This window comes from Cupressus sempervirens, chromosome 1 (genome assembly GCF_028749045.1).
Source record: "Cupressus sempervirens isolate cs-2001-9-10 chromosome 1, ASM2874904v1, whole genome shotgun sequence".
In the NCBI taxonomy this organism is placed as follows: domain Eukaryota; kingdom Viridiplantae; phylum Streptophyta; class Pinopsida; order Cupressales; family Cupressaceae; genus Cupressus; species Cupressus sempervirens.
Genome location: NC_143118.1, coordinates 170,940,538 through 170,963,806, shown reverse-complemented (window position 1 = coordinate 170,963,806; position 23,269 = coordinate 170,940,538). Strand labels below are relative to the sequence as shown.

Sequence of the window (23,269 nt, the reverse complement as noted above, 5' to 3'; positions counted from 1 at the left end):
ATAATTTGAGTAACATTTTAAAGATTGTTGTAACCATGAAAATTCCTAAGAAATAATATTCAAAGATACGTTCCTATGGTTTTATTATTGGCATTTTTTATGATAAAGGGCACTCCCCTTATTAACACAACTACACACCGCATAATAGAAAAATAAGAACAAATTGAAAGAATGGGAAATCACTTCTTATCATCTCCGATAAAATGAAATTACAATATTCAAAAATATGACATGCAAAGCCACATGGGCATTTTCCATATAATATTCTACAAGCTACAACCACCATATACATCCCCCAAAACTCTCCTAGACAACCCAACATGCCTTCATTACATAAGCAATTTTTAATCACCCAAGAAGGTTCTAAAAAATTTAACTCAAGACTTTGAGGTCGACCAATCCCCAAGATATTAATATTTATATTTAATTGCATTAGAATAGGCCACAAACAACTTTAGAATTCAAAAGAAATTTCATTTTCTTCAATTTTAGGTAGCACAACTTTCGAAGACCACAATAGATTTCCAGTTACTCTAATTGGCTATTATATTGACCCCATTTCAAAAATGCCACGAACTATTTTACAACACTTGTCTTGCACAAGCTCCATTCAACTGAGGTTTGACCCTTTTTCAGAGCCTCTAGCACCTTCAAAACTAAGTTCACAATTTGTGTACGTTGTTGTCAATACTTAATTATTTTTAATATCTTCAAAACTAGACTTGATCTTGCGATAAAACTTGCTAGCAGGTTGATATATCCAAAGTGAACCTCCAGAGAAGAGATTCTAACATTCTAGAGCTCCAACAAGTAACTTACTAAAAATAGTCAACTGCTAGGAAATAACAGCCCTATATTGAGATAACCCTTATTGAAAATACAAATCATAAATATTTTTGGGTGATGCAAGATTGCTCTTATACACAGAATGCTCTAGCACTATTTTACCAACAAAAAAATCCACGTAAATTTATGTGTTATATTTTTATCTTCTTCTCTATAATTTTCTACACTTATAATTGTTGTAATATAATAGGAAATGAAATACATGAAACCATCAAATAATTATGGTGTCATAAATTGCAACCAATACAAATCTTTTCTCGACAAAGTCCTATTTTAGTGTTCTTGAACTTTTGTGTCTAATATACTTGATCCAACCCAATTTCACATGTAATTCCAACTTATCTTTCCACATTGGACATTGGGTTTAAATTTGAGTTCATTGAGTTAGCTATTTTTTTTAAAATTATATTTACCCCAAACTCTTAGAAATTGATAAATGACATCCCAAAGCTTTACCCATATTAATTCCTCACAAAAGAAAGCTAATCGAGGTAATCACTAGATTGCGCTAGGTTAACAATAATTTGGAAGCAGAAGCGATATATTCATTTACATGGGTCACGAAGATGCACCATTTTTTAATAGATAATGCTCCCTTCAATTGAATTTATTTGAAAGGCCAAATGACTGAGTAGTTGGGAAAACAGATGATGGGCATGGTCACAGTACCCACTTCTGGGGTTCTTCCTCAAAATTCAATTGTAAAATTGACACCCCAAATCCATTCTAAAAAATTCCACAAACACAATCTCACCAAGATTGCAAATAGGCTCAAGTATTCCCACAATATTCAGGTTGTTTTTATTTAGCTGATTAAACCAATGCACGCACTTTTGTCAATAATTTTCCTCTCTCTAATTTGGTGTGTCATTTTTTATCAGCTGATTGACAGGTTAAAATGCCCAAAACGGATCGTCTATGCATGGTGTTCAAATGAAGACAAGATTGAGGAAGACAATGCAGGTATGAGACAGACACAAATTCTATGAAACCCCCTTTCTCTTTGATGTTTCCTGACTAAAATTCATGTAAATTCGGGTATATAATTGCATGGATTATGGGACGCAGAGAAGTCGGGAGGTAGGAAAATGAGTGTTTTCCTGACTAATATTTATGTAATTTGGGGTTTTTATTTGCATAAATAATGGGAGGCAGACAAGCCAAGAGGGAGGAAAAAGATGTCCAAGGCCCTGGTGTAGAAGCAGCATTAGCCTTGTTAACATTCTACAGAAGTAAGTAAAGCCTCTTGAAATTACTGCCTTGAACTCTTGTTTTCTTAGCTATAATATTAACTGCAGTCGTTAATAAATAAGTCTCTTTTTTAGAACCCATACCTTGTGAATAGCCATTCCTTCTAGTGTCAAATTTGTTGGGAACTGAACGATTTCTATATTTGGCTCTCATGTGTGAAGCGGCCAGACTGAATCTAGTAAAATGAACCATGGTCTAGCATTACAGTCACCGCCGAGGCTGAAAAGCTTAACTGGTTACTGGACTTTTCTGGAGATGATGCAATCCATTGTTATTCAAATATGCTTAACCATGGAGTTTTCTTACAGACAAGTCTGTATAGCTTGAAACTTGTTTGCTTTTTATTTAATATGCTGTCGTTGATTGGGCCTTCTCTCCCTTCGAATGGTGTTTTTCTGTGTTTTTATATTAGTGAGATCCTAATACCATTTTTACCAGCCACAATATAACACCATAAAACTACTTCATAAGTGGTCCTAAACTTTGCCTTTACATATGAATTAAAAACTTAAAAATTTAATGCTGCTACCATCCTTTTGTCTTATGAATCTGAAACAGGGGAAATTTCACCTTTGTTACCCTCAAGTTGCCGTTATGTACCATCTTGTAGTGAGTACTCAATGCAAGCATATAAGCGGTATGGAGTTCTGAAAGGAACTGTTTTGACTGCATGGCGTCTATGCAGATGCAATCCTTTAGGTAAGATCACTTGTATTCAATCTCTGATACATATGGATTTTAATATTTAATATGATAGATTGATTTAATGCTGTATGCTATAGTTGCTTTTTTCGGGACCTCCCACAGAAATACTAGTTATTTAATCTGATTTAAAAGAAAAATGTATTTGAAGTATGTTTGTGTGGGGAGCATCCTCTGCTGCTGTATGTTTCCCTTTTTACTTGAATTTAGAACATTGATGGAAGTCATAATGTCTCCAGAGCTGTTATTTTATACTTATTACTCAACTCTTTTACTCATTACTTATAATTTTAAATAAATAAATAAATTTATGCATAGTCAGTCCTATATCCATACCCAAGGAAAAAAAAAACATCTGTCATACTGCCATACCAGAACCCATATCTTGTACCTGTACACCTTAGGTTGATTCACATTCTCCCTAAAAACTGGCTTAGAATTGCCAATGTGTCCAGTTTTTAATGCTATTACATAGTGGGAATGTCTTGATTGATCTTCCCCAAAATTTGGCACAGAGTTGGTGCTGTTGTAGGGCCTACTGTGTGACATTGACTGACCTTGAAACATACATATGACAAAATTGAGTAGCTTTTTATGGAATTTCATTGGATTCACTTCTGCTATTTGGGAGATAAAGGATGATCATGCTGATTCTTCATTCTACACGGTTCATGTGACAAAATGTTTCATTGCCCCTGCCTTACTTGATTTGCAACTAAGGTAACATTTGTTGAGAGGAAATGGCGAGTACACACTTGTTCTGAGAGGGAAGGGGTGAATCTTTTACGTATTTAAAACTTACTGCCACAATAACAACAAAAACATAATCATCCACACAAGATTTACATGGAAATGCTTTCGGGGAAAACCAATCAAAACAAAAATAGAATGATTGTACATTATTTGCAGGCACCGACACACTGGAGATTTCAATCCCCACTCACAAAATTTGTAGAGCCCAACCTATTGGAGACACCAATCCCACAATTAAGCATCAGCCCAGCAAGAGACATCAATTTCTTTTGTTAGGAGGCACCAACCTCTGTCGTCGGGAAAATTTCTTCAAAGGATGACGAAGAGAGTTTTTGCACTTTTTGTCTTTTCCAATAACTCTGCTTTGCTCTGTATTGGAATGATATGGAATTACACACACTTCACTAGCACACTTCACAAGGTTTGCTCTGTGTTTGATCTGCTCTGAGACGAACTTCATTGAATGTGTTCTGCTCTTAAAAGAAAACCTTTTTCATACTTCTCTCTCGTTACACAATCACACAACCTACACTTCAATAATTTAAATTTTACATTGATTCGTGCAATTTACAATGACACAAGACGGACATAATGCTTAATTAAATCATACTATTTTAAAACAGGTCGGCCATCCAATTTAATTTCTCACATCTAAAAGAACTAGCTTAACCAACACAAGGACGGCCTGTTAGAGGTCAGGGTGTTGCCCTTACTGCTTTCCAAAATCACTGATTAACATGTAAACATACTCACTGAATGTCGAAGATTGAAGAACAGTCAAAGACACTGTATTTTGCCAAGTTGACCAATTGGAAATTTGGGTATATACTGCCTTCCAAAAGTACTCAAACAAGTTAAGAAAGAATCCTAATTACCTTAGCAAGAATTGTAAAACTAAAGCACCTTCGTCGGGGGTCAGGTTTACCATTTAACAAATTCAATCTGGATTTCAAACATGTTAATCAGGCTACAACACAAGCCTGAATAGTGATGTACGAGTGTCAGTCATCCTTCATTATGCATTCCAAACACATTTCGAAATAACAGTTAATCAGACAGACTGAAAACCACTGATGAACATAGAGAGCACTTTAAGTCCAAGACCGGTACTATTGAACACATGATGTCAGCACTCGTGATCTAGCAATTCTTCCTACTCCATACAAACAAAGGAACTTCACAATCGTTAAGCAAGCAGAGTCATTGCTGATGAGGAGCTAGTATATGTGAGGTGTTGGGGGTCGGCCCTATCTCATACCTGTTGCTAGCAAACAAAAACGTATTGCCAAGCCAAAGGCTGATCTCCTAAGCCCAGTGAGCTTCTTCCATTTAACTCTTTCTCAACCTTTGACAACAATGACAATATATCCACAATCTCATTCTTGCAATAATCTCCCCCTTAAATAATCAAAACATACTATAAATAACAACCTTTGACATCAGTGACAACAATTCTAACAGGAAATCCTTTGGTTCCCCAATTAAGGGATCTCTTTTAGCCAATAATTCATGACTCTTCAAAATTCAATTTGCTTATTTTGTTAATCTGTTTCCTTTGGTGATAGTTCAGAAAAAACACTAAATGACCGGTTGGATATTTCATATATAACTTAATTAGGTTGATCACACTTTATGGTTATTTGTTTTTGGTTGGCAACGGGCTGATTCTAGGACAATTACTTGATACCTTGTAATTCCTTTGCATTTACAGCCATATTTGTGTAAAACAGGGGATTGTGGTTATGGTGAAAATGACAGTGAGTTGAACAAATCTTTGACCATCTGTTTCTTTCTGAAAGGTTTTGTAAATGTCAAAAAAATGTCCTAATATAATTTTTACAATCCAGATTGTTGATTTTTGTTTATGTTTTGCGAAAAATATAAATGAAAGGGGCAACTCCATTGACTTCAATAAGTGTTCTCTGTGCCGGGATTGCTCATCTTATGGCAGCATCAACGAGTGCATTTATCAGTCTTGGATTGCTTGTTTGGCTGATTGCCACAGACCCATTGGTATCTGTAATGTCCTCGCTAGTAAGGACAATAATACTTGCAAAATCAATGTTAGAATTTATACAATAATAAAATATAATTCACTATTCTACCCTCTATCCTAACCCAACCTTAAAGACGTCTCCACATCAGGATTAATAACCCTCTTGAGGATCCTTAGAATCCCAATTACTTCTCCGTCTTCTATGAATCGCTCCCTTTAAGGTCCCTCCTAGAAGAGATATTCTCTATCCAGGACCCTTGACACATATGCATATGTTAACATCTACAGAATATTCTTGCCTTATAACCATGTTAAGATCACTCTCTTCCTAGTGGGACTCTATTGACCTTAAATTAATAAGATCACTCTCTTCTCACCGAACTCTCTTGATCTTAATAAATAACCATTGTTTTCTTATATATGTATAAATGAGATTTAAAAAAAATGAATATTTATGTTTTCATAATAACTCATCACATATAACATATAGTATCTTTTGCCTTGGTGAGATATTCCATATTAACATTTTAAATTACTCATACCTTTTTATGTATGGACAGATTTGATTGGTGGGCCAGTACCCTGTATAGCCATGTATTTCTCGAATTCCTCAACTCCTTGGTCGGACGACTTTGTACTTGTCTTGATTGGCGGACTGGGGCCTGGTTGGTGATTATTGTGAAGTCTTCCACGATATGCGATTGACTTGACTTAGATGCGCACGGCCTGGTCCTTGATTGGTTGTTCAGATTGTACCCTTCTTCCCTATTTGATTTCTCTGTCTTTCTGTCCCCCCTTCCTTCCACTGTATTTGCTAATTATATGCTTGGACCATAAGTGATGCGACTCATGGTACTTGCTAGTACAACCATATGGTGTTAATCTTTTATTTTACTTGCTTGGACCATAAGTGATGCGACTCATGGTACTTGCTAGTACAACCATATGGTATTAATTTTGATTTAATAATTAGATTGCTTTTGATTATATGAATTCATGTATTAGATTTTATGTCATGATTTATTATTAAATTCATAATCTTTTATAATAATGGGTGAGCTCATGATTATAAAGCGAGGTTATAAGACATTTTAACGTTATATAAGATATATTATAATTTCATCTTACAAGTAAAAAGCTCATCTACATAGGAATATTTTAATATGAATTGATTTGATGGATAATTTTACAAAAATTTGGTAATAGTTTACTTAATACGTAGCTTAATCAAGGCTCATTCCAGTCCTTTCGTCTTGAATTTGCTTGTCCTCAAGCAACTTAATCATTTCTTTATTTTCTCATGTAGAATCTGCCTCAGGTAGGTTCTTCCACTTTATTAGGAATTCGGTAATAGTTCTATTCCTCATTCTTTTCTCACAGGTGTCTAGAATAACTTCGGGTATTAGAATGAGCCGACCTTCATCATCCAAGGGGGTAACTCTTCACATGAAGTTACTCTTTGTCCTAAAGCTTTTTTGAGACAAGAAACATGGAATGTGTTATGTATCTTGCTATCTTGTGGAAGTTTGAGCTCATAGGCTACTTCACCAATCTTCCTTAGTACTTTATAGGATCCGTAGAATCATGGCTTCAGCTGCTCAGTACCATTTTTCTTGATTGATGTTTGTTTGTATGGTTACAATCATAAGAATACTAAAACTCCAGCTGTAAAGGTTCTTTCAGTTCATTTCTTATCTACATATAGTTTTTGTTGATTTTGTGCTTGATACAAGTTTTTTTTAGGGTTTTGATGATGTCCATACTTTGTTTTACAAAATCTTGTGCACCTAGTAGTAGACTTTTTTGTGTTATTAGGTTCCCAAAAGATGTAGCTTCATATCCATAGAGTGTCTTAAATGGGCTCATTTGTATTGACATATGGTGACTAGTATTATAGCAATATTCTTCTAAATGCAACCACTTATTCCAAGCACTTTGGTGTCTGGTAATGTAGTTCCTGAGGTATCCTTCTAACCCCTTATTGACAATTTCAATCTGTCCATCGGTTTGAAGATGATAACTTGTGCTAGGAATTAGGGTTGTGCCTGCTAAATGGAAGAGTTCTTGCGAGAACTTACTGAAACACTTGTTGTTAATATTTTGAGGGAGCCCATGGAGTCAAAAAATCTCTTCAAAGAATAATTCTACTACCTGGTGTGCTTTGTATTCCATTGAGATGGCAAAAAAATGTGCATATTTTGTAAGTCTATCTACGACCACAAATATGTTGTCTTTTCCTTGGATCTTTGGAAGTCCTTTTATGAAATCCATTGATATACTCTCCCATTTTTGGTTTGGAATGGGTAATGGTTGTAGTCATCCTGCAAGGTGTTGCAATTCCACTTTATTCCATTGACACATCATACATTCTTGTACATATTTTAGTAAATCTTTTTTTAACCCTTTCCAAGAATATTTCTCTCTAATATGCTTGTATGTTTTGTAGTATCCTTGATGACCCGCTAATGGCTTGTCATGAAATTCTTTTAGTATTTTGCTTTTAATCTTTGATTGTGGGGCTAAATATACCCTTTCTTTGTAGAGGATTAAACTATCCTAGGCTTTGAAATCTTCATTAAGTAATTTCCCTTATAATATTTCTAGTGTTTGGGGATCCTTCATGTATTCTGCTATAATGTCTCCCTTCCAGTTCTTGGATATGTTAGTAATATTATTAATATAGGATCTTCATGAGAGGGCATCCACAACCTCATTATTAACTCCTTTAACATATTCTATATCAAAATAGTAAGCTCGGATTCTGCTAACCCACTTTTGTTGTTGATCATTAAGATCCTTTTGATTTAAGAAGAATCTTAAGCTATTATGATCTATTTTTTACAATGAATCTTCCACAAACTAGATACTGTCGGTACTTTGCTAGAGCATGCATGATGACTAACATCTCTTTATCATATATTGAGTAATGTTTTCCTGCTTCAGTGAGCTTATGACTTTCAAAGGTTATTGGGTGTCTTTCTTGCAGGAGTACTGCTCCGTTTCCTTCTCTTGATGCATCACACTGTAGTTCAAAAGGTTTTCTGAAATCTGGAATAGCTAAAATAGGGCAAGTACACATAATTTCTTTGAGTTTTTCAAAAGCTTGTTGGGATATGTCATTCCATAAGAATGCTCCTTTTCTGTTAAATCGGTGAGGAGGGATGCAATTTTTGAAAACCCTTTTACAAAGCGTTTGCAATAGCTACATAACCCAACAAACCCCCTGAGTTGGGTTAGGGTTTTGCGTCTTGGCCACTCCTTGATAGCTTTGATTTTTTCTTCGTCTACACTTACTCCTTTTGCACTAATTTTATGTCCCAAGTATATAATCTCTTTTGATCCGAGTTCACATTTTGACATTTTGGCATATAACGACTTTGTCTCCAAGATGTTCAAAACCTCCTCAATATGTTTCAAATGTTCTTCCCATGTTTTACTATAAATAAGTATATCATAAAAAAAATATGAGTAGAAATTTCCTCAGTTGTTACCGAAAGATGTGGTTCATACAAGATTGCAAGGTTGTTGGTGCATTGGTGAGACCAAATGAAAGGACTAGAAATTCAAAATGCCCATAGTGGCACCTAAAGGCAATCTTTGGAATGTCTTCCTTCATCATGCTTATCTGGTGATATCTTGACCTTAGATCAATTTTTGAGAAGTAGCATGCTTTGTGCAATTCATCCATTAATTCATCAATCCTAGGTATGGGATACCTATTCTTTATGGTTTTCTTATTTAGGGCCCTGTAGTCTATGCACATCCTCTTGGTACCATCTTTCTTTTTGACTAATACTACGGAAGAAGCAAAGGGGCTACTGCTAGGTTGAATAGGGCCCATTTCCAGTAATTCTTGAATTGTCTTTTGTATTTCTTCTTTGAACTTCGTAGGGTGTCGACATGGAGTTGTTATCATTGGTTTTGCCCCTTCTTCTAGTTCTATAGAGTGCTCAAATCCTCTTTTCGGGGGAAGCCCTGGGGGAATTTCATCAAAAACCCTTTTGTACCTTCTTAGTATCGGTTTGATATCTATATGAACATTCTGTCCTTGTGGATTGGATTTCTCCATTGCTAAACATTGTGCAATCCATTCACCTTGGTTATGACTAAGTATTTTGGCCATTTTCTTACAAGAGACTACCTTTGGAGAAGAATCTGGTAATTCCGTAAGTGTAATTTTCTTCCCTTCATGTTTGAAGCATATTTCTGAATTAGGACTATCCATTATGAATCGCCCTAAGGAGTTTATCCATGGCATTCCTAGGATAATATCATTTTGGATATTCATTATATAAAAATTCCTTTCTAAAGTGTGTCCTCCTAGGTTGATTTCCAATTGGGGTACAATAGTGGTACAATGGTCTGGTGAACCATTTCCAAACGCTACTTTGAATCCCTTGAATTCTTTAGCTTTTAGCTTTCTTCTTGTGACTAAATGTCTTCCAATGAAGTCGTGCGAGCTCCGGAGTCGTCTAAGGCAATTAATTTTTGTCCCCTTAGCATCCCCTTTATTCGGAAGGTTCTATTCTCATTCTCTTGTGTAATAATAGCTATGATCCCATGCTCATGTTCCTTAGTCTTTTCTTTTTTTCTAGGTATATTCTCTTTAATTGATTCTTCTACATTATTTATTTGCCCTCTTTTGCATTGATGGGTTCGACTCCATGGTGACTTACATTTGAAGCATAGATTGTTTTGGTACAACTCTTCTCTTTTTGAACATCGGTGTTCTCTGCTCCATGGTTCTTTACATATATAATAAGGTCTACCTTGGTCCTCTTTGGGTCTTTCATTTTGGTAAGATGTTTTAAAGGCTCCTTAAGTCCTTCCATAAACATGTGGATGAGCCTTTTTTGAGGAAGATTAGGAATGAAGACAAATAATTCAAGGAATTTACGTGAAAATTCTCCCACGGTTCCTAGTTATTTTAGATGAATTAATTCTTGTAAGTATCATTCAAAATCTTTATCATCAAATCGATTAATGAGCCTTTGTATGAATTTATTATACGTTGTGATTTTTGTGGCCTTGTGTTATGTGGCCATAATGCCACCAGTCATAAGCTAAACCTCCTAAATGGAGTATGGCAAATTTGATGGCATCTTTTTCTTTCATAGGGCTAAAGAATAAATATGTATCCAATTTCTGAACCCATGAGTGAGCAGTTTCTTCCCTTGATCCGTTAAAGCATGTTAGTAATATCCTTTTAGTCTCCGTTTTGAGGTCTTTGTCCATAGTGACTTCCCTTTTTCTTCCTAATAATTTGCTTTCATAGTACTCTTTGAAAGGGATACTATTCTTAACTTGTGGATCTAGTCCGGCGTATATTTGTGCAATTTCTTCTACACTAGTTGGGTTGGGTTCCAAGTCTTCTATAATTGGTTCCCTTGTTGGAAGGAATGATGTAAGTGTGTCTCGAAAAGATGAGTCTTCTATTGAGGGTACATTTTCTAAATATTTAGAATAGATCTCCCTTACCGAATTAGGATTTGTTTGATTATTATTGCCCAATTTTCGTATAGCTTCAAGAATCATTTTATGTGTACTTTCGAATCTTTGATTGGTTTGCTCCATGAAGCTTCTCAATTCTTGTGCTAGTTGTTTTGCCATTTTCTTGATTTATTTATTGTTTGTATGTACAAAAATCACAGGTTGGCAAGATTATGCTCTGATACCATTGTAATGTCCCCACTGGTAAGGACAATAATACCTGCAAAATCAATTTTAAAATTTATACAAGAGTAAAATATAATTCACTATTCTACCCTCTATCCTAACCCAACCTTAAAGACGTCTCCACATCAAAATTAATATCCCTCTCGAGGATCCTTAGATCCCCGGTTACTTCTCTGTCTTCTATGAAGCGCTCCCTTTAAGGTCCCTCCTAGAAGATGGTAAGTAAAGGGCCCATTTTTTACGTCTTAAGTAAATGGTAAGTTAAGGGTTATCGGGGTAAGCCTACTAGTGATAGATCCTGACATCCAAGTGATACTTTATATTTCCATAGACTCAAAAAGATAAAATTGTGTCTTTTCATTTAGAGTATGACTGACAAACTAATCTTTTATCCAGTGAACCTAAGAAGCTTGTTTCAGATGGGTTCTAAGGCCAAAGGTTCCTAGAGGATTCTTCTCATACGTCTTCTTAGTTTTATGGGGAGTAAAAAACAATAGTATTTTTCTCTATGATTGTGAAAGTACTTCTTATCATTGAGGGGTGATTGTTTATGCTTTTCATGGCATTATTGTTGTGAAGACATGTATAGGGATATATAGATATGTTAATGTTTAGCCTAGAGATAATGATAAACAACAATTAGGAAAAAGTAAAATAGGCACAAAGGACACAAGAAATTATCTTGGGAAAACCCCTTCAACCTGAAGGGGAAACCCAACCACATTAGAAAAATATCTCTTTTATTGATAATACGATGTTCAAGTACAATGTGTTCCACCTAATACTGTGTGTCTATACACAAAAGTAATCATATATATGAATTGAAATGATAGACTCTTTATATTACACCTGAAGATCTCTTAAATTTCCAAATACAAGACTCTTCATGTTTCCAAACACATGACTTCTTGCACGACACATGTCTCTCTGAATAATATTGTCTCAAGTATTATCATAAATATGTATTCCCCATCTATTGACAATATTAACTCTTTTTCAACATATGGAAAAATGAGAGATAAAGATCTCCATCATAGCTACAATAGTCAACAATCCCTCTTTGAAAGAGAGATCTTTAGTATGGTAGGCATACATAGCTGCAAACCAAGATGTCAATGATAAATTCTCATAAAGCATGTTATCTCGGCATAACATAAGTCACCATAGTTACTTCATATGCACATAAAATTAAAGTCATGGATTCACACATATGACTTCCACCATGCCTACTCGTAAGGGATGGAACAAGGGCTTTCACCTTAGACTTATCCTTGAGAAGAATGCATTTTCACCATGCCTCATTGCAAAGGGTAGAACGAGGGCTTTCACCTCGGACTTCTACTTGAGAAGAATGCATTTCCACCATGCCTTGTCGCAGAGGGTGGATCCACAATACCTACTCACAGAGGGTGGAACTAGGGATTTCACCTTGAACTTCTCTCACAGAGAACTCATTAACAAGGCATTTCACCTCGAACTTCTCTCGTAGAGAAGAACTCATTATCAAGGGATTTCACCTCAAACTTCTCCCTCTCAGAGAATAACACATTATAGAAACATGTATAAGAATGACTCTCTCTTAGTAGGGACAACTTGGATCACCACAATAATACAACTGATTCCAATTGGGCTAGGCAAGGAGCTTTAGCAATTACCCTTCCACGTAAGTATGCAAAGAATTAGACATCTCCCTCGGTCACATAACCTCCCTCTGAAGTTGAATATACTTCCTCTGAATATCATTTTCTGTATCATCAATTGAGTCCCATGATTGCAAGCAATTGCTCCCATGTTCATATAATTTTTTATCATCTCATTACTTCATGTCCTACAACGAAGAGATATCAAACCTATCATAGATATCAATGCTAAAAGCATACTATTTCCAGTTATATAAAAATAATATTAATACTTATCTCTACGTTGATGCCAATCCATAGTCCATAAAACACCTCCTATGATTTCATATAATTATGTTCCCAATGTTAGTGTAAATAATTTATTATTATTTACACTTAAGTTTACTTAGGTTAATGCATTATTATATTAGTTGTCATGTAGACACCTAGGAGTATGCGTTGTCATACGAGTTGTCTTGTTGACAACACAGGAGTTAGCAACTAATTTAAGCACATGGTGTCTACATCTCTATACGAGATACACCTTGTCATACTTATCCTCTCATTGTAACATTCATGCACAATGAAGGATAATCCACTTCTGGTGGACATGTGCTTAGTTGTTGAGCTTATCTCTTCACTAACTCCTAGTCATTTTAGAGGCCTTTATATATAGGCACCTCTAGTGTGTATGTGCATTAATTCATTCTCATATTGTTATTATGATCATACATTATTTGGTCCATATTGTGCTAAGTCTTGTGCTTCTTGATCTTGGTGTCATTTTTCCCTAAGGCAAATTCTTACATGGTATCAGAGGGTGAGAGAGCGTCATTTCATAGCCATTGGAGACCATTTTTGCTTCACCTCTCAGAGGATCTCGATTTAGATCCGAAGTATCTGCAGTTATTGAGAGCGTCTAGAGCCAAAGTGGACCTCACCATTGCGTCCGGAGCATTGATTTGGGGAATTTTGTCTATAAATTTGCCTACCCTAAGCCATAGTCAAAATTGAGGCAAATTTTTTTTTGCAAACCAGTACCGAAGGCCTAATTTGCGAATTCGGTATGATCTTTTAGATCTGTGAATTTATTTTTTCGGATCTGCAATTTTAATTTCCATCTCTGCAATTTCAATTTCTCTACAATTATTTTTTGGATTTGTAGTATTTTTCCAAAATTTTGTAGAATTTTTTTGGCCTGTAGAGAAGAATTTTTTTTGTAGGCTAACCAAGTGGTCAAATCCTGGCACCCATGGAATATTCTTTGGAATATTTCTCATATCGGCAACATTTTCAAATTCCATGGCAGCACTCACAAATCGGCATCACATCACCTGACAGCCATTCTCATCAAATATACTTGCGGCTTCTTTGTTGAATCAAACTCTCGACGACAGAGTTTTTTAAACACAACAATTTTTTAACAATGGTGCATGTAGGACTAAAGTCCCACACACACCACCCGCCAGCGTCCTTGTCGGCATTAGCTTCCCCCTTGGCGACAAACTCCCGCCGAAGCTTCTCGGCACCGGCCACTGCTCCTACCATGCGATGTTTGTCACACATCCAGTTGTCTGCCTCGTCATCTGCCCAGTCACCCCAGACACGTCACACCCTGCTATGATAGAAGAACATGTTAGAAAGCCAACTCAACCCGCAGTGACACATTAGTTGTACAGACACGTAAGCATCGTACACTTGCCACATCATCAGTATGGACTTGCTGACATCATTAGTCCGTATTGCCACATAAGCCAAGGAGGCTTTTTTCGCTAATGTCATCCATACCTGAGCTTAAATTTGACAGTCATTTGACCGTCACCAGCAGGCTAGGTTACACTACCACGATGGTTGTTTGGACTCAAATTTAACATACTATTTTGGTGAGCAAACCCCTCACCATATGCAATTTTGATTTGATAGTCCGACTTGGGGAGGCCCTATCTCAGTCATCCAAACTCCAAATCAAGTGCAATTTTTTTAATTTTGGCTAGAATTTCCTGAATTTTTCAGTGGTGCTATTATTTTCTAGTTTTGGTGTACGGATTTGTCAGAAAATTCAGTTTTTAGTAACTGTACCTATCCAATCCTACATTTTGCAACTTCAAATACTTCGTACGAGCTCATCTGGACACATTTTCAAGTTCCTTTGTTTTGAAAGTGCATAATTTTTCGTCTACTTTCCAGATCTGTAATCAGATTATAAGCTTGTGTGGACAGAAATACCACTTTCAGAAATAGGTCCTTTCTTTGCATTGTACTGCTTCAAAATTGTTGTATATCTGAGCTACATTGGTTAGTTCCAGACTTGAACTCCAAGAGGAAGTTGTAAAGAGCAAAATTATAAGTCCACTAAGGCCTAAATTGGCAAATGGCTATTGTAAATGCACTAAGTATAAAGTGCCAAAATCATTCATTTTTGGGGGTTTTTTGATTGGGGGGGGGGGGGGGGGGGGGCAGGTGTCTCTTGGTGTTGTCTACCTATTTTCTTGCTGTTATCTTTCTTTCCTTGCATTATGGGAAATCTTAATATTCCAAAGTTAACACCACATAACTATGCCACATGGTCAATTAAAGAATGGTGTGAATTGATGAATGAAGAAGTTTCTCAATATGCAGATGGTTTTTTTCCTAAACCAACAGGTGCTCAAATATCTCAAAGTGATATCAATGCTTGGGAAACAATAGATAGGAAAGCCCTAATTATTCTTAGGTTGGGGGTTGAAGACAAGATCCTCTATTAGATCATGAAGTATAATACATCCAAGGAAACTTGGGATGCTCTTAAAAACCTATATGAGAAAGTGACTGAGGAGGATGTCTACAAGATTGAAGATGAGCTTATCTTTTTAGATCCTAAGAGCTTTGATTCTATCCAGGATTTTATCATTAAGGTGAATGAATTGAGAACAAAACTTACTGATTGTAATAATCCCATTAAAGATGACAGGTTGATTTATCTCATTCACAATAAGCTGCCATCTGAATACTCCACATTTATCTCTTCTTTCAACACCACAAAGACTACCTTAGGGGCTTCATTTAAGACAATCACTTTTGATGATCATGCTCAATTGTTAGAGGATGAACAAGCTAAGTTGATAACAATGGGGATTCTCAAGTCTTCAAAGTCTAAGGCATTGGTGGCTAACAATGAGAGTTCTAAAAATTCAATTGGTGAAAGTTCAAACAAAGGAAAGGGCAAAAAGAAGAAGTGGAAAGACAACAAACAAGGGGACATAGAAAAATCAAATCAACAAGAAGGCAAGTCTTCTCCTAATACCAACAAAAAGGGGGACAGTACTCAGGAAAAGAAGAAGTTTGCCCTTTGCAAAAAGATTGGTCATGACAAACATCAGTTTTATCATAAGTAGATTGATGAATTAAAGAACATCATGAAGAAATGCAATGTTCCATTGCCTAATGCTTATAAGGAGAAAGGATCATTAGCTTCAGATTCCAAGAGCAAAGGGCAAGCTTTACTCACAAACACTGTCAGCTAGGGAGAATGGATTATTGACTTAGGTGCCACACATCACATGGGTGCTTCAAAGAGAGATTTTTCTTCCATGACGCATTCAAAGGTACCACACATCTTTGTAGGGGATGATACTAAAGTGGAAGTTGAAGGAAAAGGTGAAGTTGAGATGGAAAATGGAGCGTTCAAGGATGTTCTCTATGTTCCTAATCTTACGTCCAACCTTCTTTCAGTCTACCAAATCACTCACTATGGAGGAGGACACAAGGTTGAATTTCTTCCCGATTCAGTGGTAGTGAAAAGCATCAAAGATTACTCTATGGTTGCAATAGGTGAAGCCAATCATGATTCAAGGCTTTACACTTTCTCTTCCTTTGTGCCAAAATCTAATGCACAAGCCTTGTTAATGCATTCAAATATAGAAAGAAAACTGTGGCATGAGAGACTTGGACATCTCAACTACAGGTATCTTCAACAGCTTATTTGCAAGAACATAGTTCATGGTCTACCTCAAGTCCAGTTTTCAGATGGCGTTTGTTCAGGTTGCTCACTTGGGAAACATCCAGAATAAATGTTTGACAAGGGGAGTCTTGGAGAGCACAATGTGTTCTTGAATTGGTTCATAGTGATGTGGTGGGCCCATTTTCCAGCGCCATCATTTGGCAAGTCTCGCTATGCACTCACCTTCATTGATGACTACTCTCGCTTTACTTGGGTATTCTTAATGGCTCATAAGAGTGAAGTGTTTGAAAAATTTCTCAACTTCAAGGCTTATTTGCTTCTTGTGCTTTATGTTGATGACTTGATCATTACAAGGAGTACAACATCCATCATTGATAGTTTCAAGGCTACTTTACAGGATAGGTTTTCAATGACAGATTTGGGTCTACTTCATTATTTCCTTGGTATGAGATACATCAGTCTTCATTAGGGATCACATTATCACAACCCAAGTATGCTCTTAATCTACTAGCTCGATTTCATATGAGTGACTACAAGGCTGCACCTACTCCATTCCTTTCAGATGTTAAGTTAGAAGCAAAGTGGTCACTCCACTTGTTGATGCTACTTTGTATAGACAGCTGATTGGAAGTCTCATCTACTTGACACATACACGCCCTAACATCTCATTTGCAATTGGCATGGTTTCTCGCTTCATGCAAGAACCACATGAACTTCACTGGAAGGCAGCCAAATGCATCCTACACTATATCTAGGTTACACATACATATGGGATAAACTATGCAGCTGGTACAGGACTACAGTTAGTGGGTTATACAAACTCAAGACTATGCAGGGGATATTGATTCTTGCAAGTGCACTTCAAGATATATGTTTCATCTTGGTTCCGGTCCCATTTGTTGGTAGAGTAAAAAGTAGAACACTATTGCTCTTTCATCGACTGAGGCTGAGTACTGAGGAGCTGCGAATGCAACTACAGAGGCTATTTGGCTACAGCAGATTCTGAAGGAGTTTGGTTTTGATCTTCCCAAACCCACAGTCATACATTGTGATAATCAGAGTGCCATTGAAATCTCAAAACATCCAATGCAGCATCAGTGCACCAAATATATTGAGGTTCATATGCACTACATCAGAGAGTTGATTAATGAGCAGGTCATTGCATTGCGGTATTGTCCTATAGAACAACAAATAGCCGACATCTTCACCAAGCCCTTTACTGAGGTCAAGTATCTTTATTTGCGAGATCTCTTGGGGGTGTGATTTTTCACCAAGGGGGGTCACATGACTCTTCTCTTCTATATTGTACATATCTCTATTTTTGGGGGAGGGTTTTTCCCATGAGGTTTTCCCTCTTTCTCTGTTTTCAGAGAGATTTCATTGCATTTGTACATGGGTACCTAAATTGGCCTAGTAGCAAGGACCCATCATAGCTTTTGTGAGCTTAAGTGCATTCCCCTAAGTTGCACTTAAGAGGGGGTGTTAGTGTAAATAATTAATTACTATTTACACTTTACTTAAGTTTACTTAGGTTAATGCATTATTATATTAGTTGTCATGTAGACACCTAGGAGTATGCATTGTCATACGAGTTGTCTTGTTGACAACACAGGAGTTAGCAACTAATTTAAGCACATGGTATCTACAACATCTCTATACAAGATACACCTTGTCATACTTACCCTCTCATTGTTGCACGAACATTCATGCACAATGGAGGATAATCCACTTCTGGTGGACATGTGCTTAGTTGTTGAGCTTATCTCTTCACTAACTCCTAGTCATTCTAGAGGCCTTTATATACAAACACTTCTAGTGTGTATGTACATTAATTCATTCTCATATTATTATTATGATCATACATCATTTAATCCATATTGTGCTAAGTCTTGTGCTTCTTGATCTTGGTGTCATTTTTCCCTAAGGCAAATTCTTACACCCAAGTTGTTCTAACCATACAAAACTCGAGTAATCCAAGGAGTGAGAAATGAACCAATTCAGTGCAAGTCTGATTTAATTGCATTAAATGAAACCTCAATTTGCACAAAAAACCCTTCTATCACCACAAATATTGCAAATGAGAGGGCTCAAATAATTATAGGCAATTATTCTTGGCTAAAAAAAATGCACCTAAAGCAAATATTTGAGGCACTCATAATTATCAGCAATTATCTTAGCTTCTGAGGAACATGGCTAAATCAGGTTTCAAGGCACAATAGCACATAATTCATAGTAAACATTATTTTCATCATTCTTGTGACCAATAAACATAGAAGCCAATGATATGCAAATCATAGATTAAACCTGGCTTTGATTCCATGTTAATGTTTAGCCCAAAGATAATGCTAAACAACAATAATGAAAAAGTAAAGTAGGCACAAAGGAAACAAGGAATACTCCTAGGAAAACCCTTCAACCTGAAGGGAAAAACCTAGCCACACCAGAAAATATCTCTTTTTATTGATAATAAAATGTTCAAGTACAAAGCATTCCACATAATATTGTGTGTCTATACAGAAAAGTAATCATATATATAAATTGAAATGAGAGACTCTTCATATTACGCTTGAAGGTCTCTTCAATTTCCAAATACAAGACTATTCATGTTTCCAAACACGTGACTCTTTGCATGACACACCTCTCCAAATAATATTATCATAAATATATATTCCCCAGGTCTTGACACAGTGTTATCTCTTTTTCAACATATGACAAAATCAGAGATAAAGATCTTTGTCGCAGCTACAATCTTCAACAATCTCTCTCTCTCTCTCTCTCTCTCTCTATAGAGAGAGAGAGAGAGAGAGAGAGAGAGAGAGAGAGAGAGATGCTAAGTTATAAATGCTATAGAGAGAGAGAGAGAGAGAGAGAGAGAGAGAGATGCTAAGTTATAAATGTTATAAACTTGGCGCTACTTATGCAACACCATTTCAGGACCAAAAATTGAGTAAACTAACAATAGTTAGAAAATTTAGAGTAATGAGAGCTTTCCAAGAGCTCAAGAGAACCCTCACGAGTGCACCAATCCTTGCAATGCCAGATCCTTCAGCAGATTTTGCGGTGTGCATGGATGCATCATTGGATGGTATAGGGGCAATCCTTATGCAGGATGGATGACCTATTTCCTACAAATCTAGAAAGTTGAAGATTCATGAGCTTAATTACCCTACTCACGGCCTAGAACTTGCAGCAGTGGTAAATGCTTTAGTGAGGTGGCGACACTTCCTTCTAAGTCATAGATTTGAGCTTCATTCCGACCATCAGAGCTTGCAGTACATATTCACACAGCCGAACCTTAATGTGAGGCAGAGAAGGTGGATGGAGTTCCTTTTTGAGTATGATTTTGATGTTCATTTCATCAAGGGGAAGGAGAACGTGGTTGCAGATGCCTTGAATAGAAGGTGTCATGAGCTTTCATCTTTGACTACTTGCACCAATTTGAGAGGGCGTATCCTACATCATTTGCCAGAGGATGAGCTATATACAGAGGTTATTCAGTTGGTGCGTTCTCAGAGACCCTTAGAGGAGAAGTATTATGAGTATTCATTAGAGTCTAATGGGCTATTGCATCATGAGGACGTATCTATTTACCTTCCATTGGGGATTTGTACGAGTTCATTGTACTCGAGGCTCATAGAGCACCTTATGCAATTCACCCTGGTGTTAAGAAGTTACATGCAGATTTGAGACAGCTATACCATTGGGCATGACAGAAAAACCCAGCCACACTAGAAAATATCTCTCTTTATTGATAATAAAATGTTCAAGTACAAAGCATTCCACTTAATACTGTGTCTATACAGAAAAGTAATCATATATATAAATTGAAATGAGAGACTCTTCATATTACACTTGAAGGTCTCTTCAATTCCCAAATACAAGACTCTTCATGTCTCCAAACACGTGACTCTTTGCATAACACACCTCTCCAAATAATATTATAATAAATATATATTCCCTAGGTCTTGACACAGTGTTATCTCTTTTTCAACATATGACAAATCAGAGATAAAGATCTCTGTTGCAGCTACAATCTTCAACAATATATTACAATTCTAGTTATCGGTTTGGAAATTTAATTTAAACTTGGTTTGAATTATTGAAGGAAGTTCTGTAATGGTTTTGGAAGAAGAGTAATTAAATGGTTATAGAGGTGAGGAGGGGAACCTTGCCTTCTTAGAAATCATATCTTCTATGGTCATTGTGCGGGTCTCTAAAGCAACAATTTAAATTAGCCATTAGATGAATGAATAGTGTTGCTAGAGCTGTGATTAGGTATGGAGGCTAGAGTATGGAAGGTAGAGCTGCTAAGTTATAAATGTTATAAACTTGGCGCTACTTATGCAACACTATTTCAGGACCGAAAATTGAGTAAACTAACAATAGTTTAGAAAATTTAGAGTAATACTCTGCTACAAGTTAGACTATTTATGTAGGCACAAAATGATAATTGGATGGATTTATGGAGAAGTGTGCCTTTCCATTGATCTCTTGAGAATAAATTCCCATTCATGTAGCTGAAGGTGGAAATAAATGGCTTTATTATTATTATGATATATGTTTTGGTGATTATTAGATCATTTTATGGAAAATTATTGGCTCTATGATTTCAAGTTCTTGATGTTAAAAGTAGTTTTTGTTCAAAAAGGCACCAGCATGCTACATTTATGATTTTCTCTTGTAATTTTGTTGGCTGCCCACATTTTATTCTACTAGTCTTGTTTCTTTTTGATTGACAAAGAACTTGCATTAAATCTCAATTCAAATGTAATATGTGCACCAACAAGCTAAGAGAATTGAGTACCTCATTATTTTGGAGGCAAACAGTGCCGGAGAAGAATTGATAAACATTCCGAAAAACTGCATCTCTAGTTTGTTTAAATATAAGGCTGGGCTAAGAAATAGTCAGTTTTTATCACATTTCATTGAGGAAATAAGCTTTGTTTATTAGTGTTTTTCTTTTTCTTTTTTGTCTCCCTTCGAGCAGGTTCATTATTGGGATGACCTTAATTCCTTATGGATTATGTTCAGTGTCATCCAACTGTTTTTGGGTTGTCTTGGCCAGTTGATATCTTTATTGAGTTTTTTAAATGAGATTCTGAAGGTGCAAGAATTCCCTCATCTCGCGATAGACCCTGCTTAGAGGCTGAGAATATGTATGCCTTCAAAGATGTTAATTTAGTTAAACCAAAAGAGGTTAACTGCTCCCCCATTCCCTATGATGCTGTCTTTGCTTCAGGATTAAATTCCTCCTCAGTCAGAGGATCTCATTACTTTTTCTTGGCTTCGCTTAGTAATGGGCCTCTTTGGTATTGCCTTCCTTGCTTTACTTACTTACAGGACCTGTAGCAGAGAGAATCCTATAAAATGCTGCGTCTTTCCTCAGAGTTACCCACCATTGCAGTGAAAGAAACTCCTTTCTTGTTCTTTGGATTTAGATAGATGGCTAAGTTGGTCATGCTGAAAATAAATCTTGAATCTGGAAAGTTAAAAACTTATACACCACCTACTTGTATTCAGTAGTTGCAGCTTCCCAGCTTTTAAAACTTTGTAAGAAAAATTAGAAATTGCTTGCTTTGTCACTGTGACCCAGAATAGTGTTGATTTAACACAATGGCAAACTGTCGTAATCCCACTTTAAATTTAATACTTCACATTTCTTCATTAGTGGTCTTTAAAAATGAAAGATATGTCGCTAAGCAAGTTAATTCTTGATTTCAATTTAGATGTGTTGCCCTTGAAGGCATGGCTTGACATTATTTTACAGTGTTTGTCACACTTTTATCTGAACAGTACGTGATAATTTTATTTGAAAAATGCCAATGTCATGTCTTGCAATTTGGTGATGGACCTGACTTTCTTTCTTGTTTTTTCCAGGTGGGTCTGGCTTTGATCCTCCTCGTTGGTTTGATGAGACCAAGCCACCATCTTCATAGAGCCATTACTTACAATTAACAACAGCATGTTCAGACAACAATATAATACACATGAACTAGGCATGACTCCTTAGAGTTGCCACTGATAAAAATTATATGAGCCCCTATTTGTTATAAGTTTGTCACAAAGCCTCTTTTAGATTATTGCTGATGCTTCACACTCTACACATATGTGATTTGGCCTTGCCAGCCCTAGCTAAATGGTGTAAATTATATTGGATAATAAATATCTCTACTACATGGGTCTTTTGTTTTCTTGGAAGATCAGTATACTTATTCATGATCTATGTGTGCAAATTAGAAATTATGAAAAGAACAATGAATTTTATAGCTGCAAGTATCAATGGGTTCTAAATTCGTTTTTGGTTCTTCTAACATCTATAAATGTAATGAAAGTTCAATGATGTATCATATAAACAGAATGATTTGATGTCAATTCAGTGATCAATGACACTACTGTGAAGGATAGGTGAAGGAAAACCTTTTATGTACCAAATGAAATCTATACTAAAAGATTGGTTTTAGGCTTCTTGATTATGTACTTAAACTA

The 23,269-nt window shown here is 36.2% G+C and overlaps 1 protein-coding gene across 2 annotated transcripts; it reads left to right on the top strand.

Annotated features, from left to right (window-relative positions):
- Positions 1 to 1,317: 1,317 nt before the first annotated feature.
- LOC149576683 (membrane protein insertion efficiency factor) lies at positions 1,318 to 22,981 on the top strand. 2 transcript variants are annotated; one of them, XM_089819129.1, is made up of 5 exons: positions 1,318 to 1,640; positions 1,728 to 1,809; positions 1,998 to 2,078; positions 2,656 to 2,796; positions 22,661 to 22,981. In XM_089819129.1, the coding sequence occupies exons 1-5, from the start codon at positions 1,494 to 1,496 to the stop codon at positions 22,717 to 22,719; spliced, it is 510 nt and encodes a 169-aa protein (XP_089675255.1). In that variant the 5' UTR covers positions 1,318 to 1,493; the 3' UTR covers positions 22,720 to 22,981. The 2 variants fall into 2 exon arrangements, with proteins under 2 accessions (XP_089675255.1, XP_089675251.1); XM_089819125.1 differs by having other exon boundaries at positions 1,357 to 1,643.
- The last annotated feature ends 288 nt before the right edge of the window (positions 22,982 to 23,269 follow it).

Excerpts from the sequence above, each read along its gene's own strand:
- LOC149576683 (XM_089819125.1), top strand. The coding sequence starts at position 1,494 with ATGATGGGCATGGTCACAGTACCCACTTCTGGGGTTCTTCCTCAAAAT. Across the intron at positions 2,079-2,655 it reads CTTGTTAACATTCTACAGAA|GGGAAATTTCACCTTTGTTA; the intron begins GTAAGTAAAGCC and ends AATCTGAAACAG. Across the intron at positions 2,797-22,660 it reads ATGCAGATGCAATCCTTTAG|GTGGGTCTGGCTTTGATCCT; the intron begins GTAAGATCACTT and ends TGTTTTTTCCAG.